Source organism: Watersipora subatra, chromosome 2 (assembly GCF_963576615.1).
Source record: "Watersipora subatra chromosome 2, tzWatSuba1.1, whole genome shotgun sequence".
In the NCBI taxonomy this organism is placed as follows: domain Eukaryota; kingdom Metazoa; phylum Bryozoa; class Gymnolaemata; order Cheilostomatida; family Watersiporidae; genus Watersipora; species Watersipora subatra.
This window is the reverse complement of record NC_088709.1, coordinates 69,316,260-69,337,685: the sequence shown is the minus strand read 5'-3', so window position 1 is coordinate 69,337,685 and position 21,426 is coordinate 69,316,260. Positions and strand designations below refer to the sequence as shown.

The 21,426-nt window shown below is 34.1% G+C and overlaps 1 protein-coding gene across 1 annotated transcript in view; it reads right to left on the bottom strand.

Moving 5' to 3' along the window:
• Positions 1-21,426, bottom strand: part of LOC137388485 (dual specificity calcium/calmodulin-dependent 3',5'-cyclic nucleotide phosphodiesterase 1A-like) — a 47,849-nt gene extending 26,423 nt beyond the window's left edge. The window contains exons 1-2 of the mRNA XM_068074971.1: positions 21,240-21,426; positions 1,379-1,471 (exon numbers count right to left, since the gene is read on the bottom strand). Coding sequence (XP_067931072.1) covers positions 1,379-1,471; positions 21,240-21,426 — 280 coding nt within the window. The remainder of the gene's footprint in view (positions 1-1,378; positions 1,472-21,239) is intronic.

Genomic DNA, 21,426 nt, shown 5'->3' with positions numbered 1-21,426 from the left:
GATATGGTATATGGTCTATGCAGGGTAGATATGGTAGAAATGGTAGATATATTAGATATGGTAGATATGGTAGATATGGTAGATATGGTAGATATGGTAGATATGGTATATGGTATATGCATGGTAGATAAGGTAGATATGGTATATGGTATATGCATGGTAGATATGGTAGATATGGTAGATATGGTGTATGCATGGTAGATATGGTAGATATGGTGTATGGCGCTTAGAGAAATTCATAAATGAAAATATTGATAATAAAAAAATAACGATTTGAATGATTTGGTGAAATAAACTATTCGTTTAAAATACGAAAATACAGAAATAAATTAGGGTACTCTGTATAGGCAGGCTATGATCTACTGTAGACAAAACAATGTTAGTTATGTTATGCCTTCAGATGCATAAAAATTGTAGACAAATTAACATACAATTAGAATCAAACATCATTTTTAACGTTTACCTTTTTGTGTTAAAAAATATAAACTGCCTGATTAAAAAATCTTGATATTTTTAGCCAATTAACTAAATCATTTAAAATATATAGCAGCTAGATTTTTCGTTGTTTTTTATACGCGTTAGAAACTCCTTATTTTAAATTATTTGAAAATGATTGTCTTAACTTTTGTGTAAGATAAAAAGATAGCTTGAGAAAAATTTACACCATGAACAAATGACACAAGGTAGAGTAATTGTCTTCTCTAGTTCAAGAATAAAATGTCTGTAGAGGGATGAGGCGTAATTGTATGGGATGAACGTAATTGTCCAAATCACTTGGTCAATCACTGATGAGAAATGTTTAGAAATTAACCAGTGTTTGTGTTAGCTAGGTATACTTATAATTATATGTAAGTGTACATAAATTATATACACCTAACTAATTGTGCACACAATTATTTAAGTGTGCAACCTATCTTATAGCTGAAACACACTAGATCAATACCGAAGATACTTGCTGACAAATACATGTATATGAGCTCCGATGCTATGTCTGATGCACAAAACGTAGCTTGATTTGTAGTAAAACTCAGTTTAGTCTAAAAAATACAATAAAGACCAAAATAAAGAGTTTACAAACTAAATTGATTAAAAAGGTTTTCTTACAAATGTACAGTTCATAAAGCACACATTTTTATAAAAAACTCATGTATAAATAAATGTGAAAGACAAAATTTTTGTTAGTTTTCAGCCATTAATGTGCTCTGCAAAACGGTCATGGCAGGACTAACACCAATACTAAATATTTTTAAATTACACATAAAATCTGAAGAATTGCATAATTAAACTTGAAGCTGCCATGATACAAGTGACTGTGTGCCAATTTCTACTTAGACTAGAGCTGAGAAGCTTTAGGCCTTGAGAAATCAAAGACTCTCACCATTGAGATGAGTGTGACCGTTTTGTGCGAGGCCCTGTAAAGAGCCATTCTTTGAAGTAGCTTCCTTCTCACAGCTTTTAGCGGCACTTGGATCTAAAACAGTTTGTGATTCTCTGACTTCTGTTCAAGGAAAGATATTATTATTTTCATTCATAGGATGTAATATGAATACAACGATCCCTATTATATCTGGTTTGTATATCATCTAAGGTACAACGTGATACTCTACCTATGATTACTAGTGTGAATACCATCTAAGGTATAACATGATACTCTACCTATGATTACTAGTATGTATATTATCTAAGTTATAACATGGTACTCTACCTATGGTTACTGTATTTACATGTATATCATCTAAGTTATAGCATGATACTCTACCTATGGTTACTAGTATGTATATCATCTAAGATACAACATGATACCCTACCTATGATTACTAGTATGTATATCATCTAAGTTATAACATGATACTTTACCTATGATTACTAGTATGTCTATCATCCAAGGTAAAATATGATACTCTACCTATGATTACTGGTATGTATACCATCCAAGCTACAGTTCAATACCTTACCCTTAATGAGTGGCATGTATATCATCTGTGCTACTGCTACTTATATGTAGGTTTTTTCAACTATGAGTGAGTAGATACAACAGACTGTACACTGTAGACAGTTGGAGGGATTCAACTATGAGTGAGTAGATACAACAGACTGTACACTGTAGACAGTTGGAGGGATTCAACTATGACTGAGTAGATACAACAGACTGTACACTGTAGACAGTTGGAGGGATTCAACTATGAGTGAGTAGATACAACAGACTGTACACTGTAGACAGTTGGAGGGATTCAACTATGAGTGAGTAGATACAATAGACTGTACAGACTGTACACTGTAGACAGTTGGAGGAATTAGGATGCTATATTTAACGCTTTAAAAACTAACTAAAGCTACACAGTTGCAGTTCCTCCAATCTCATCGCTTCAAAATTGTCAGACAAAGGGAATCAGTGTGTTACATAATCAATCTACTGCTATTTTTATCATTGTGTATAGCTCTTGATATCTTCTCAATTTATGCTTAGTTTGCACAAACATAAACAAACTATTACAAGAAGCATTATACCTTCATTCTACGGCTGCATAACCTTCTCTATTTGAAAGAAATCAATAGGCAAACAACGATTTCCTTATCGGATGTTGGCTGCAGCATTGACTGACCTGTTAGCAAGGTTGGAGAAGATAACAGCTGCATGGTAAACAACATTAGGTAGGTGTGAAAGGCGTTAGGGTAATACAACTAATGTGTTGGTGAAAGAAATATAGCCGTGGGTGACGCAAATGTATTTGACACAATAAATGCTCATGACTACCTTTGCTGAAACATCAGGCCTATATACGTTTTTTAAGTGGCTCATGAGCCACTCAAAAAAATTCACTAGCCGTTAAAAAAAACCCATAATCCTGTGCAGAACACTTAGTACGAGTGCCTTCATGCATAGTTCATAATGCGTAATGGCTATTGCACAGTTTGTGGTCCTTAGTCTACAATATATACCATGCTTAATGACCAGTAAGTTTTCTAAACACTAACAAACTTTAGTAAGTACACATATTGTAAGTGTGTTATAAGTAAGTGTTACATATTGTCTCCTACATGTAGATTTAATCAGTTGTACATGAAAAACTGGTAGGCGCTTCGAAGCTTGGTTAAGTCTTTTTTTTTTTTATTTGATAAAAAGAACTGGTCATGCTGGATATACTTGTTGTGATTGTATTATGGCAGTATAATAATTCAACTTATAGCATTTGCTAACAGGTGACTTATGGCTTAGTGTTTAGGAGTATGAGCTGCCAAAACTAAAATAAGCTGCAATTTTAAAGGATATGTCCTTTTAGTACCAATGATCTGTTATGTTCAGGGTACAGCCTGCCCTCGAGTAACGATGACCCTGATACAATTTTTTCACCTTACGATATGGAGCGCAATTTTTTGTACCCTCACCATACAAGATTTTTGCTCCATGCGATATTAACAAAAAACTCTCTTGAAATTCAGCTTGGCAAATTCAACTTGGTAGCCGGTGTGCTGAATACATCGGGATAACGAAGATGCCGATTAGCCAGAATCCCCCCACAACGCCTGAAAAATCTGATGCTTGCTCTCTCAGTTCAGTGTTATTTTTATTAGTTTTTAGTTACTGTGAATACGAAACCAGAAACAGGTGATAAGATTTTAACCAATGACAAAGTTGAAGCTTGATAAAATTCATACTAAAACTTAGCTTGAAGTATTTGTTTAGTAGGCTAATATCATTTGGGTTAAATTCATATTTTATTATATAAGTTATTATTCATATTAAATTATATGTCTGTCTTGAGTGTAAGAACTTCCTACGGTACATACTGCGCATAGTACATGGTAATGTTGCATTTTATAGCAGGTCATAACCACTAAACGCACTAAAACTTTTAAAACTGTTTGACTACCAACTCAAAATTGTATGGTCTTTGCATTTAGCTGCGACTAGTAAGTTATGAAAACTAAATGCAATGCCTGGGCGTCATTCTGAATACTTTAATTCAAGTGAGATGAAATATTGCTCATATCTACTGGCAATGAAAAAACCTGCAAACTTTCTCTGTGTGGTAAGTTTATTGTCAAGCGGTGTGAGGAGACCTTGGCTAAACAACCTGTCAAGGTTAAGCAAATATGAAAAAAATACCTTTTATCATCTGTGTAGTAGATGAAAGCTTACTTGATAAACTGAGATACATGTTTCTAAAGGCACTGGTAGAAGCAGCAATAAAAGTTGTAAGGAAAGACAAATCCTACTTGTTACTGTCTAATTCCATTGACCCACTGATAAACAAAAAGAGAATAAGGTGTATTTAAATGGCTGTCAGTACCAAAAGAAAATTTTTTTCAATTTCACTTATAAACCTTTGTAGTCTATTTAGCATAGCCAAATTCCCTCTCCGAAGATAGCATCTATATATCTATTTCTTAAAGTCCGTCTGTGGATCCGTCTGTAGGTTTTCCGGCTATAGCTATTATTAGAACAGCTGAGCTGGACAACAATGCAGACTCAAAGTCATGGCTTACCGTCATTGGAAGCCTAACCTTATTAACTAGATTAGTGGAGTTTTCCATTGGCAACATGCCAGTCTACTAGCTTGAAAGGTACAGTTGTTTGACAAAGTTTTACAACCTTTACAGTTGTTTTTATTTTTCTCCTAATTTATTTCAGCTTCACGACACACTTCTCTCATGATATGTACTTTGAAAGTTAGAATGGAAAATGTTATTATATGTTAAAAACAAATCAATTTTCTGTCCAAAGACTCTTCTATTACACGAGCAACGCCGAGTGGCACAGATAGTATATCAATATAATTGGTGTCATATCAAACTGTGACGGGCCATCCAGCTATCATTGTATGTCAGTAAACAATCGATATTAAAAGAAAACTTATATTCAACTCTTTTGTAAATCAGTTCTTAGACAGTTTGTGCTGGTAAGAGTTCATGTGTTGAAGTCTGTAGCTATCTGCCTGACCACACACTTTCCTTGACCTAGCCTTCATTGACCCTCTCTTTTCATGGTGCTGCATTCCCTTGAATCAATCATGTCATGCGTTTACATGTATCATAGCCTAAGCGCCTACACACTGCAATGAATATATTAAGTGCGTATTCAAATTGAAAGCAACTCTAAAAATTAGGCTAGTCTAACAAGATGTAGTGTCATGAGAAAGAACCTGTTGCATAGCACCAACACGAAAATGTGAAATATGTGAAATTTTTGGTCGATCAGGCTTAAAAAACTCCAACAAAAATGTTCATAACTCATAGAAGTATCAGCATTAGAGAGCTATTAAATCACCTTTGCTTTACTCAGAAGCAGGTTTAGAAGTTTGCCTCTATTTTTAAGTATGGAGATAAACCCTTAATATTTGATCAGTTGTTTTTATGGCTCAGACAATGGATTTGCTATTGCCCTAGCTTCTTGAATGTAGCTCACAAGCTCTCACTCTCAGTTAGAGTGACCAGGTCAGGTTCTGTATTTACACCTAAGGGTTTGCATATAAATGTCGAAAAGATTTAGTTGCTGGAGCGCACAACTCCTTGTTAACCATATTACATACTAGTGTGTAGCAAAGCCTAGTATTACAGACTTGATGTAATAGTTGGATACCCAAAGGGGGTGTGTTCAACTTCCCATAAAACATGTTCTTTATTCTGATGGAACTCTTATTGCAGAATCCCATTTTTAATTTGCGATAGTTAAAACCAAATTAATTTAATTTGGTTTTGATGCAGCTCATGAATTTTAAATGCCTTTAAGTTTAATCACGAAATAGAGTAAACTCCTCATTAGCATATGCACTAGCTTTTCTGTCGATAACTATTGTTCATTTTCACATGATAAGAAAGGGGCTTTTTATTGCTTCACTCAACCACATCATAGTCGACTCTCATCCAATTACATACAATTATATTACACCCTTGTTTCAGGCATAAAAACTTGACCTATAGAGAGTTTTAGCTCAAAAGGTAAAACATTATGTTAGGTAAGTTGTTTTAGACCAATCTCATCATTGGTAATCAATCTATTTTATTTTTTTAATTCAAAATGTTTAAAATAGCATATTATTATTAAATGATATAGAATAACTAACAATAAATTTTGAGCAAAATTCAGAAGTAAAAATACTAGGATTTAAACTAAGGGTTTACTGAACGGCAAATGATTGAAACTTCCAAATTGCATATATCTCATTCAAAACAGCCAAAGTCAGTAAAAATAGAAAACACAAATTAATTTTATTCCAACAATTATTTTCTTAAATATTGCATGGCTCCATTTTTTTACATTATGCATTGTTCCAATTAAAACTGAGCTCCAGTTGTGTTTGAGCAATCAAATGTGCGTTCAGTTGGGTTTGACCAATCAAATGTGAGCTCCAGTTGTATTTGACCAATCAAGTGTGAGCTCCAATTGCGTTTGACCAATCAAGCGTGAGCTCCAGCTGTGTTTGACTAATCAAATGTGAGCTCCAGTTGTATTTGACCAATCAAATGTGAGCTGCAGTTGTGTTTAGCCAATCAAATATGAGCTCCAGTTGTACTTGACCAATTAAACATGACCCAGCTCTAGAGTTGTAAGCTACTTTATGGTAGGATCGTTGTTTCTCTAAACTATGTCATATGGTGTCAGATTGTTACTAGATTTCAATTAGAAGCTATTGTAACCAGAAGGCAATGTTAAGCAGCATTTGATGGTCAGTGGTGTCGCTAGACACTCCACGTTGGTAACTGCTACTATGTATGAAAGCTTGTTAATATGTCCCTAACGTCTCTTAATGAACAGCATATACCATTATCCTTTGGTTGTAAACCGTAATGTTTATGGAAACATTAACCCTTCGCTATCATTGGTTGTCCCAAATAGAATTTTATTGGCTAACAGAGCAATTAAGCTTATTGGCCAACAAAAAAACTAATATTACTGGGCAAGGGCATGACTTAAGCCGTGGTCACACGGGCACCGAACCGAACTAAATGACGCAAAACGACGTCGTTTTCAGCTCTAAAAAGTTCGGCTGAGGACATTTCTGACCGAAATGAACTATTTCGGTACTGCTCGAAATTTCGTGCCGAACCCTTGCTCTTATTGGCTGGTTAAAATTCTAGAATTCTAGCGAGCACGCGTCACATTTCTTCTTACGTGCGTGTGAGTAAAGTTAAAAAAGAAATGGGACGATACTTTTATTTCGTTAAATAAACAACATGAAGCAATTTACGACAAGGTTCACCCGGACTTGTGATTGGGTTGCATAAATGTAAGATGTTGCACTTAAGTTTTGCATAAATGTAAGGGAATGGTTGTGATTTTCTTTCGTGTGGAATATAAGTAATGTGTCATATTCATCCTGATGAAGTATCGTTGACTGATTTATTTATGTAAAACCACAGTACTATGATAAAGACTGATTTTGTTTTTTATGTACTCAACATAGAAAAACATTCATATGTTAATAAAAAAAATATAATTATGTTGATGGGAAGGGTTAGCAAAATCTTTGTATCGAGTGATTTATTTTGAGCAGCTGAACGATCTTCTGATAAATCTGCTGTGTAATTATAATTGTTCCTCAAAGTTTTTTGTTTACAATAGAAATATTTAACTCAAATACATAAAAACTACTAATGAAACCGTGTCTTGTCTCTATACGTATGGTATCTAAGAAGCAAAGTTACTTCGGTGGCCGTGTGACATGTGCCCCGAACCGAACCAGCCTCCGAACCGAACCGATCCTACGTCGGTTCGGTGCTCGTGTGACCACGCCTTTAGATTATTGGCTCACAAAATGAATAAGACTATCGGTAAAAATGAAATTTAGGTCTATCAGTTAACAAAACAAACTGTTAAATCTATTGGCTAGCAGAACCATGAAGTCTATTGGTTAACAGAACCATGAAGTCTATTGGCTAACAGAACCATGAAGTCTATTGGTTAACAGAACCATGAAGTCTATTGGCTAACAGAACCATGAAGTCTATTGGCTAACAGAACCATGAAGTCTATTTGTTAACAGAACCATGAAGTCTATTGGTTAAAAGAACCATGAAGTCGATTGGCTAACAGAACCATGAAGTCCATTGGCTAACAGAACCATGAAGTCTATTGGCTAACAGAACCATGAAGTTTATTGGCTAACAGAACCATGAAGTCTATTGGCTAACAGAACTATGAAGTTTATTGGCTAATAGAACCATGAAGTTTATTGGCTAATAGAACCATAAAGTCTATTGGTTAACAAAACCATGAAGTCTAATGGTTAACAGAACCATGAAGTCTATTGGCTAACAGAACCATGAAGTTTATTGGCTAACAGAACCATGAAGTCTATTGGCTAACAGAACCATAAAGTCTATTGGTTAACAGAACCATGAAGTCTATCGGTTAACAGAACCATGAAGTCTATTGGTTAACCAAACAGCTAAGCAAAGCTTTAATGTAAACCAGGCCAAATTGGTTACAGTTCGACCCTGACAATCCATCATTTTTTTGCACATGCGCTCGTTTACGAAAAAGCGGCCATATTTGTAGAAAACGATCGTCATTCTCTTATTTAATAGTATTTTTTAGTGTTGTTTTGATACTATAATAGAAAATTGCAAACAAAAGCATCGTTTTCTAAAATTCATTGTAGAAGCATTGTGTTTTCAACGATAAATGTTGTCTACAAAGATGGCCGACAACGATAAAACGGCGTCACGAAAAAATGAAGGATTGTATCTTGCAGCTTGCAAATTGCTAATCACTTGATATGAACTTATCCTTTGACGAAGTCTTTGACAGAACACTCCAGAAATAGCTTTAGTGCAAGTTGGTAATCAGCTACTGTGTAACTGTAAAAGTTATCTTGCAAGCCTTAGTCATTTTTATATGCATCAATCCTTGTTTATGGATATATGGTCTAGCAAAACATTTACATTTTTTGCACAATGGGATGCCAAGTGCCAGCTTTGTACCTTCCTATGACCTTACCATTGTGATGGCATGAAATAAGAATTTTATACTAAACGATTACAACAGAGACAGCTTTAGACCTCAATTACACCAGACAGTACTGGTTGCTATGGAAACAAATTCTAACTATACATGCTATAGACCAGAAGTAACCAAGTGTTAAAAACATTGGCCTGAGACTAGAAAGGTCATCTTTATTTCATGTTGCATCTCAAGCTCGATATTTTCGGACCAAATTCTTTTCCTTTGAAACAGTTTTGCTTACTGAGACTTCAATGAACACTTGCGATGCCATTTGTGAAAGAATATTTATACATCTCTCTGTAACTCATAAAGCTCCCACTTATAATATTCTTTTGATGATAGAAGCTGTTTGTACTCTTACTTGCATTCAGTCAAATTAGACATGCCTTTAGCTTTGCTACTTCAGGGCTACAAAAACTTAGTTAAAGTCAAAGAGTTATCTTATCTTACAATAGCTGATGCAACCTTTTGCAGAAGCAGTTTGCTGTTCTGCAAAGAACCAGAAACTAGCGGTTTTAACTAATTGCTTGATCAACTCTATGAAAAAAGACCTTGTGAAAAGAGACTCTATGAAAGGAAACTCTATGAAAAGAGACTCTATGAAAAAATGCTCTATGAAAAGAGACTTTATGAAAAGAAACGCTATGAAATAAGCCTCTATGAAAAGAGACTTTATGAAATAAGCCTCTATGAAAGGAGACTTTATGAAGAGAGACTCAATGAAAAGAGCTTTTATGAAAAACAACTTTATATTATCAAAGACAGTGTTAGTGACCTGATGGCTTTCACCTAATGGCAGCTCAACATTACTGTGTAAAGAAAGTGCTTAATGAGGTGAGATAGCTCTAAGGTCATATGCTAATTATAAATGCAAACTTTGATAGTATGGAGAAATGAAAACTGTTTATTTAAACTAAAATAAAAATGCTGTTTTTTTAAACATGTGCAAAACCTTTCTTTCAACCCTTTTTTAAACTACGATTTCTTTTTGCTTCAAACTTCAAAACAAACAAACAAATAAATACAATACAATACAATTATAATAAATACCTATTGTCAATGCTTGAAGATAGAGAAACAGTTAAATAGAATGAGAACTACATATAGAGGGAAGGGAGTCTTTCATCAGCCAACAACTTCTGTGACAGCAGTATCACAGTTTATTATTTTAACAAACCCTGATATTATGACACTTTGAATGACCATGAAAACAATTGACAAACAAGCACCGTAATGATCATATGTCATAGAGTCTGGTAACCGTTGCTATGGCAATAATGCATAAACAGCTGTGTGAATAGGACAATGCTCCTGCCTATAGCGTAACAGAGTACATCCTCTCCGGTTTCTATACAAATTTAATAGCTATTTCCTGCAGGCTGGTACTGCATCCCGCAAAAGTTTTTTGTTGCCATTTTGTGAGATATTCAGATATATTGGCAAAAAACGATAAAATAAAACACTAGTTAATTGTGTTTGAAACTTTGCATGGCAAGTGTCTGGTAATGCAATTAATTTAATTAACCGCTACGTGAGGGCATTCAAGTATTTGATATCACTTTGATAGCTTTTTTGTTTCACCCTTATCTGGTATTTTTATAGCATTTTTTGTATCTTACGAAATTCTAGTTTCAACTTGTTGTAATATTGTCTGGAATGCAAAAACTGCTCATAGGGAAGGATTATAGTGGAACATAGGCAAGTCTGCACGTGCATGTTTTGTTGGTCATCGCTTAGGCTTTCCTTTTCTTTTATGCCTTTCAAGTCTTTTACTTATAGATGTGACTTAACAGTAATTAAGCAAAAAATTAATATGTAATCATGATAAAAACAGTATATGTGTTAGTGTATATATCGATGTCTATATCAGTGTATATATATATATATATATATATATATATATATATATATATATATATATATATATATATATATATATATATATATTGGTATTTACATAAATATCTGTGCATATATCTTGTACATATGTATATAATTATATATATATACATATATATGTATATATATGTATATATATATATACATATATATATGTATATATACATATATATGTATATATATATATATATATATATATATATATATATATATATTGCCTGAAAGAGGTACGACGCTCGCTTGGTCTCAACCTCAGTTCACCGTTATTCTTTACAAGTTATGGTGAAACCGAAAACAGGTAAATGATAAAATTTCAGGTTATGACAAGGTTGAAGCTTAGTTTAGTAAAACATACTAAAACTCATCCTCAAGTACGTGTTTAGTCAGCTATATTCATTCAAGCTAAATTGAATGTTTATGTTATACGTCTGTCTTGAAGGTAAGAACTCTCTACGGTACATACTGCACACGATACATTGTAATACTACATTTTCTTGCAGATCATAAACGCTAAATACACTAAAGTTATTGTAGGTAACTATAGTTACTAAAGTTAACATATTGTTTTGTTGCTAATTTTTAATGACAGAGTTTTTGATGATTTTTACAGGTGTTTGCATTAGATAATTACAATGGGTTTTTATACTACTCTATATGACATTTTCGCCTTATGATGCCAAAACCGAAACAATTTAAAGTTATATACTTGCGTATCAAATATTTTTTATTGTAAGCGTAGCAAAACAAACTTTATTTAACCATTACTTGCTAATTATTTCACTTTTAAATTTAAACATCTTTACCGTTGTTTTATTTTTTCTCTTAATTTATTTTAACCGCACAAAACGTTTTTCTCATGATATGAGGAATGAAAGTTAAAATGGTAACTATTGCTATATTTTAAATAAAAATTAATTTTCTGTGCAAAAGCTTTTTTATTACCCTGGCATTGCCGGGCATTCATTTAGTATTGGTAATTATACTGGTATATGTATGATAATAATCTGAATAAATAAAACTAGTTAAGTGATCAAAAAGTAAAATGAGCTTTGGTGAAGAATGCTGAGTTGACATGGAAAATGTTGAGTGAGGCATTGAGAGTTTGTGAGATGACGAATAATTCAGACAGGTTTTTGAGAGCGGAGAGTAGTGGTAATGACTTGAGTTGTGATATGAAGAAAGAGTTACCGAAGGTGTCAGAGTATGACATCTATACGCAGTACTCAAGGGCAGTGATAGAGAATATGATTCTGTAAGTAGATGGCTAGAAGTCACTATAAAATTGTTTCAAGTCGATTGTCCCTTGAAAGGCGCGAAACAATTTTGTAGTCTTGAAGCTAATTATTTTGCCCATATTATTATTATTCCTAGAATGCTGACAGTCTCGTGCTTTGTGAGAGATGATCATGTGTAATCAGTAAGTCTACAACTATTACACAACAACTACACCAGGATACTGCATGCTGCGGGTGGTCCGGTGGTGCAGTTGGTACTGCGCTTGGCTGCATATTGGAAAACTTGAGTTTGATTCTTGTGTGGTCTAACCTTTTTTCCTAATGCACTTAGCGTAGCTTAGGGTAGATGGAAGGACAGATGGACACAGCTCGCTCTTATTATAGTAAAACTTTTTCCTATAAATTTAGTTAGCATTTTAGTATTGCTGACTGTTTATATGTATCATCACGTCAGGCAAACACAGAGGAAACCCGGAATGAGGAGTTCGATCATTGCATGACTTTTCATTGTTGTTGTTAGGCTATCGACAAGCAACTCATCATTGTTGCCTCATCTGACGATGTCACTGTTTGTCATTAACGAGTATGCAGTATGCCTGCCCTCTTTTATCACTTAATAATCTATAATTAATAACGAAGAAGGGAACAGCTAATAAGGACTGTACTTATAATTAAGTGCTGGTATTTTACTTTGGATAAAGTCTAAGCGCTAAATATATATTCCGTAAATTTTGGAGATCTCTGATTACTAAATATTTCAACTCATGCAGCCATTTATGCTTTAGCTAGCATCCCATTTTCAGTGACGCTGTTTTGCTTTGTGCCTAGTTGAATGCGTAGGCGGTTGCTAGCCACAATAATCCCGTTGCCAGGATGTATATAAGCTAGTTTGAAAACTACTTATCTTGATATAGCTCGTCTAAAGAATGAATGAGTTCACATGACCTATGCTGAAAAGGTATTATGTAATTTATGCTAGAGACCATTGGCCCACAGTCATTACCAGTTTTCCTTAATCATAAAAACTTCAATTAGCAGCAATACTGGAAGTGGCTAGAAATTACATTAGCGTAGTTAACAAATGAATATTGAGACACCAACTAGCATGTGGCTATTGAGACACAAACTGGCAGGTGACTATTGAGACACCAACTAGCGGGTGACTATTGAGCCACTACCTAGCAGGTGACTATTGAGACACCAACTAGCAGTTGATTATTGAGACAACAACTAGCGGGTGACTATTGAGATACCAACTAGCAGGTGACTATTGAGACACCAACTAGCAGTTGATTATTGAGACAACAACTAGCAGGTGACTATTGAGACACCAATTAGCAAGTGACTATTGAGACAACAACTAGCAGGTGACTACTGAGACACCAATTAGCAAGTGACTATTGAGACACCAACTAGCAGGTGATTATTGAGACACCAACTAGAAGGTGGCTATTGAGACACCTACTAGCGGGTGGCTATTGAGATACCAAACTATGTTTTCCCCCTTAACATTGCCTACTCCATGGAAGTGGCAACTAACTTTAAATAGAGATATACACTCTACCTTAAGCATGTAATCTGATTTGAGATGTTAGGCAGTTCTACTTGCATGGTTTTAACTTCCTTACATATGGAAGTAAAAGATTTGAGTAAACTCAAGATAAATTCAAATTTCAATAACGAAGATAACACAATTTTAAGAGAATTGCGATAGTTTTTGCCATGATTGTGGTGTTCCATTGACATCGAAAAAATACATACATAGCTATGCATCAGCTAAAGTCTTCCTCAAGACTAGTACTAGTATTAGAACTAGTACTAGTACTACTATTAGTCAGGGTACTACTACCAGTACTAGTAGGCTACTAGTACTGGTAGTAGTACCCTGACAGTCGAGTGTGCTGTGAGTGATTGTCAGTTGTGCTGACAAAGATCAGAGAAGAAATACATGTATCTGCACAATTATTTTCTACGATGCTGAAAGGTGGACAATTGCTGCAGGCGATAAATGTCCATCTAGCAAGGTGAATGCCATAAGTTTGAATATCATATGAAGCAACTATTTATCCCAACCTACAATCTAGGCTTTGGACGAACAGACAGATGGCCATACAGACAGACATGGCTCTTTTTATAGTAAAGATTGTTTTCTGTGTATTTTATTACTACATTTATTTGTGGGCCATCAATAACGTAATTACAAGATTGTGTAGGCGTTGTTAATCACATATTACTAAAAGTGGCATAGAAAGGACGACTCCATAGATTGCCGTATGACCAAATAAATGCTATTTCATAGTCCATTCTAAGATAGATATATTTTCAATATTCCGCCATGCGTTCGTCTCTAAAAAACACACGAAGAAATCACAAGCACCTCGAAACGGTTATCTACTCTGTATGTGCAACACATTTCTGAAGGTCACAAGAATGTCACATCACATTTAGGGTGTGGCATCTGGTCTCAAACTTTGCTTGTGTTCATCAAATATGTCTTAACTTATTGCGGTTGTCATTTATTTGTTAAGGCCAACAATCCTTGGTAAAATTGGAAATACACCCTAGGTAAATTTGAAATATACCGTAGGTAAATTTGAAGGACAGTTTTTAAATACGCACACGCTCGAGAATCTTAAAACCAATGGCTTATGAAGACAAAATATAAAATTGTGCCTTTTGTGTACAAAGAATAAGAAAGGATGTTTTGCAATTAGTAGTGCTACTAAAAATGTCAGCCAATTAAAAGCGTGATTTGTAGATCAAAACTTTACAAAGTCTACTTAATGATTGTTTTATAAAACAGAGTCGAACACCTCAAAAGTTCCTCTCCAACAGTACAATGCAGTAAGTAAAAAATAGGGAAAGTTTTTGGCAATGCGCTAGAAAGCAAACCATTTTCTGAGCATCAGAAGTGATCTTGTAAAAGAAATTGCAGTATCAAAAACTTGCTAAACTAGTAGAGATTGGTATCTGAGACTTCAAAGAAACAGACACTTTGTAATCAAAACACTTTTTTCACCTCATTTCATGTGTAGCATAAGAACTGAGCTAACAATATTGCTGGTCGATATGAAAAAGGCAAATGATCTGACAACAAGCTTCGCCAGTTCAAGTGGCTTTAGTTTCTCAGAAAGAAATCTGTCCTTAACTTCTACAATATTAAATGCTCAATTGCAGCAACTTAGCCTGAGATTTTTTATCTATGTGAACGCATACAGTCTCTATGAAACGCGTCTATATTTGCCGAACATTTAAGTTTTGGCGTATTTTTAATTGAGCTGTTGAAAATAGCTTCCACAGTTTTAAAAGACTCGTGGTCGGTTTTGTAATGATTTGGGTGCACAATGATCTAGCTGTAGAGATATGGCGACTTAATTGTTTGATGGCGGTTTTTGAGGTAGACCAATTGAAAATTGCATTATTTAAAGAGATACTACTAATTGTATTAATGAAATAATCGCGTAACCGTAACGGTGATTTGTCTCACACCTGACGAGTTTCAGAGTGAGTGATACTGGAACTAAAACGTACGGACCTTTTAGTCTTATAATACGCTCATTCCACGGCCTTCCATGCACACAGGCATTCGTCAGATAAATGCTTCCAATTATTACAAACACAAAACAGTTTCTTTTCAAATTCAAAAAATAAACCACATTCTGTTGAACGTAGCATTTGGTCGGTAAGTAATAGAGGAATAAACGGTAAGAATGGGCCCCTTTTCGACGATAAATATTTTTTATGCAAACATCGAAAGATTACAGTCACCCTTATGCCTGATTTGCACGAGAAAAACCTGATAAAACTTCTCCAGAATGTTTCTGGCTGTTTTGCTCAACTCACCGACTCTGCCAATGACAGCGTCGATGTACTAGATCACACAGATATTATTCGTTAGTATTCCTTCTTAGAATCTGTTGAGATTTTTAGCTGACAGTTTATTATCAATTATAATCATTTGAATTTTTAAGTAGACAAGAATACACAGAGAAATGACATGTTTTTGTGAACAATTGACCAACAGCATAGATCTAGTCCCATCCAATAGGAAGGTAAGAAAAGCTATAACTACCCAATAATATTGATCCTCTCTTCTAATGTATTTATGAAACCTAAAATCTTTTGAGTGTCATGACTAAACTAACTTTCAACTAGCCAATCATAACGCGGTGATAAATTGAAGCCGATTCCGTTTCAATCATTTGCTTCAGTACAAACATGCGCAAAAGAAAACGACCTTCAACATTCAACTAACTTTTTCAACCGACCAATCAAACAACTATTCGTAGGAATTTCTGACGTTTCCTCCAATTCAGGATTCGTTCATCGTGCGCAACCAGCGATAGACGAATTCGTACAAATGTCATTTCGTACGAATCGTTTCGTCCAAATTTCGCCGATTTCGTGAGAATTTTGTCTCATGAAACCTTTAGTCTGAGAAGTTAATGTTTTATACAGAGTAAACAAAACTGACCAACGCACTTTCTCAATTTATTATCTCGTATTGTATCTGAGAATACTCTCAGGCCGGAATGTCTTATTCTTTGTGAGAATAATTTAACAAAAATAATGCTTATCCCACGCATTTCACTCTGGCTGTCACTCATGCAATTTCCTGTCATTTATCCGTAACACTTCTTGTCATTAATCAGGCTCCGTGACAAAGCATGCTCCGCATTCAAGTCATTATTTTATACATACAGTATACTATGAAGAATTCAGTGGTTGTTTCTAGGTTGATGGTTCACTAAGGAATTTTAGGAGTCAACTTCTCATGACATTTTATGTTATGGAAAACTACATTAGGTTTTTATATAGTTAAACAAATGCATGTTCAGCAGGTCTGAAGTAAAAAAACATAGCAAATCGTGTCATAAAGTTAAAAAAAAGCAAACTTTAGTTTGAATGTTTTTAAAGTTTTTGAATGTTTTTATATATATATATATATATATATATATATATATATCATCCATATCGGAATCATGTGTTTTAAGAAACTTCGAAGATAATTTGATGTTATCATTTTTTCAAACTGGGTTCCGTCTGTAAAACATTTTTATCTAATGAGATTTATTCCAATAAAGTTCATATGCAATATATAAAATAGACACACTATATACAATATATATACAATATATACAATATATACAATATATATACAATACATACAATATTACACATATATATTCTCATTTTTCTAACATCAGATCAAGACCAATAATTTTATTGCTTTATACACAATTTTGGCAAAATCACTTTTTCAAACTTTTTAATGTTCCTTCTGTAAAAAATTTTTAACTTACAAGATTTATCTTAATAAGGGTGGTATACAATATATACACAGTATATATACAATATTTACAATAAATATGCAATGTATACAATAAATATACAATAAATATGCAATATATACATTACAAACAATATATACACAATATATAAATATATACACTATATACAATATATATACAATTTATACAATATATATAATATATACAATATATTAAAATAACATAATATATAATATATACAATGTATATACAATGTATATGCAATATATATATTATATACAATGTATAAACAATATATATACAATAAATATACATATATATATGTTCTGCTCGTAACATCAGGCCGAGATTAACAGTTTTGCAGATTTATAAGCAAATGGCACTATCTTTAACGCAGTTTGAACCATTGTGCTGCCAGTAGATCATTATATTTTTATAAGTTTTGAGTAGCAAAGGGCCAGGTTGACTTTGTTATTGTTTCTTATAATCATTTTGTCAGTAGTCAATTAACAAACATGCTATCAGATCTACACACGAATCCCCAATTACAAAAAAGACTACAAAAATTTCCTATTTCACATTATTCTACATGGAATAAACCCTGTCTGTCCTCGGAACTGTGAGAACATCGCATCTTACTAATTATTGTAATGCAGAAGAATGCTTGTTCAATATCATACAAAAGGACATAAGGCTATCGCAAACAATAAGGACATCTTACATAGAACCATGTGATAAAATAACATTCCTGAAACTCATTGACTTCAATGGTGGTAAACAAAGAGTGATAGTCGACTTGCGTCAGTACGATTAGCGCAGAGGCGAGTCCTTTATTGCAGGGACTCGTGAATCACTAATACCTTTAATTCATAATAATCCACTAATAATCCACTAATCTCTTTTCTCTCATTTGTGTTTAGCTGACGGTAGTAATTAGTAAACTGGGTCATAACCAGCGTGCTCGCGGAAGCAAAAGCCATTTTCAATTTTAAATTACAAAAACAAAATATGATTAGTATGAATCACAAAGTTTATACTTTTATATCATAATAATAATGATAATCCTCAAAAAAATAATTCTCAGCCCTACTAGGATTAGCGAGGATACTGAGAAAGGTGTTGAATATCTGAGGTTAGGGAACCCTAGCCCTAGCCCGGTACCAACGTATCATCAGTTGAGGAGCTGAGGAAATCAACAAAGGCAGTAATATTAATAATTGTAATAAAAATAATTTTGAGAAAAGCTCTACAGTAGAAGAGAACAGTGACAAGCCCTTGGCCCTTAGATAGGACCCAGACTGACTTGCAACTAACCTTAAAGGTTGTGGTAATAACCCTAAGAATAATAATAGTAGTTCTTCAACTTCTCTTAGAGGTTGACTTGCAACAAAATTCACATTACCGTTATTTGATACGAAAAGATTCACCATGTCTTACTCTGTTGTGTTGTAGGTGCAAAATATGTGGAAAGGTGATTACAAGCTCTTGAAAGCTAAAAAACGAACAGAAAATCGCAGTCACACGAGACCACCGTAGTTTGGATTCCCTTTCCAAAACGGCTCAAATGTGATGTAGTTGTGAGAGATGGTTTCTGTTTAAACTTTCTTGCAACCTTATTCGTCGAAATATTTTCACAAATATACTTCACGCATTCAATAAAACCATGTCTATTGTTCTCGCGCGTCTGTTTTATTGTCGTCGTAATGCTGTCATTTTTAGCAGTGATATCTTATAACTTACCATAAAATTTGTTTAATTTTTAGCCTTTTCTTGAAGGAATACATATCATTGTCTGATAATCATGACGAGCCTGTTGGTCACTTGTGATAATCAAAAAGTGCTGCAGAATTTATTTGCAAAGTTTTGGGTCACATGATCAGATTACGACTTGCCGATTAGACCAGGCAGAAACAAAACTGTAAAGTAGCGAGCATCTATATTTGATAAGAGGTCTTCGGTAAAACCCGAAGTGTTTGTCGTAAACTAGTACTACGATAAGTCTTATATTGAGCTTTGTATTGGCCTTTCAACTCACGTGAGAACATACGTGACAAAACGATAACCAAATTTCGTGGCTACGTCATCGAAATAAAGAGATTCCAATCTACGGCGGCATTTCGTTTTTTGAGCTTTTAAGAGCTTGTAATCACATTTCCACGTATTTGGCACTTACAACACAACAGAGTAAGACATGGTGAATCTTTTGATACCAAATAACGGTAATATGAATTTTGTTGCAAGTCAACCTTTTAAAGATGAACTTACAAAAAATTTAAAAAAATTTTATCATAGTGTATTTTTCTATCATTAGCAATTGTTATTGATGTTTGTGATGATCTGACTGCCAGAATGTTTTAAGATTAAAATTGACAAAACTTGATCGCGGATAAAAGCGGAAATTTGATTATAAATCCTGTAGTTACGACTTGAATGTAATAGCTGGTTTTAACCATAGCAATGATAACAACTAGTGACGTCATTTTGGATGTATTTTTTTTCTGTGCATTTTAACCGCAATCAGGTTTTGTCAATTTTAATCTAGAAACATCCTGGCAGTCGGATCACCTCAAACATCTAAAACAATCACAAATGATAGAAAAATACTCATACTGTCTGATAAAACCTACTAAAGTTTTGTGTAAGTTTATCTTTGAAGATGTTATAGTCTGTTGTTCCTATTGAGTTTGCTTAACGAATAAAATTAGGCCAGCAATTTATGCTAAAACCCGAGATGATGTTACTTGTTTTATAATTCCATTTGCTGCAGATCAACAGTTTAAGTAACGGAAGACTGATTACATCTTTACTTAATGCATTGTATAGTAAAATACCTGTCAGTAGGGCTCACCTCACGGTAAACACCATCATAAATTCCAGAAACTCGAAAATATTTTTGAGTGCAGGTTTTTATTACCGCATTGATGCATTTTATTACTAGACTATCTAGTGATCTGTAACACGAATCTGCAGGCTTGATGATGGCTTATAATAATGGGAAAACATCCGCTGAATGAAAAGCAATTGGTAGGCTCCTCATGTGTACCACTTGTGACCATGAATACAGTTATGTAGGTAAATATCTATTTGGAGTCATGAGTTTTTGCAGCTGTTGTCCTTGTCACTAAAGCTAGCTAGTAATAGATACAATCATTGCTCTGTAATCCCGGTAATCTCGTTAATCTCCCATATCTACCGGGGAACCCTATATAGTCAACTGTCATTTCATTGGTAGCCAACAGGTCCGTGCAAGAATTGAATGTCTACTCAATGATAGGAAAAAGGAGGAGGATTGGGTTCGATATGTCATAAACAGATTTTGCCTACAACATCTCCAAAATGACCTGTTCGAATAGGAAAGAGCATGTTTATAAATTAACAAGCCGTGATTGTGTGCAGCAAGCATTTTAAAAGTGTATATTTGTATTTGAAAAATTGATATGTTTGTAATCTGTAACTGTATATTAAAGTACTCTACACTAAATATTTTTTTATCAAAAACAGAAACTTATAGCCTGAGAGCTCTAAGATAGCCTGAGAACTTTCTCAACCTGATAGATATTTCAAAGTATTGAGCCTAAAACAAAAACTTCTGAAATACTTCCCTCATAGAAATTTTTTGTGGGCAGAAAAAGTAGTAGTAAGCAGAAACACTTTTTAATTCTTATGTATTTCAACTTCTCATTATATCTGAACTATTTCACAGCTCTTTCCAAAATGCAAGATTTGGAAAGAGCCTGTTTGTATACACGGGTACATCATAGGAAGAATCTGGTACAGAAACCAATATATCAACGGTGGACTACAGGAACCCGTATATCATTGTAGTCTTTCACCCGTAACAAAAACCAACATACCCCCTTAACTTACTTTTGAACTGTGCAGAAGGCTTATTCTCTTCTGAACCTGAAGAATTTGCCCGACTGTCCATTGGAAACTCGATGACAAGGTGATTAGCCACACCCTGATGAGAACTCTCTTTACCCTGTCCGCGCATTAACAACCGTGGATGTTTGTGTTTTGTGTTTGAACTACACGGGCTGTCATTATTGCCCAT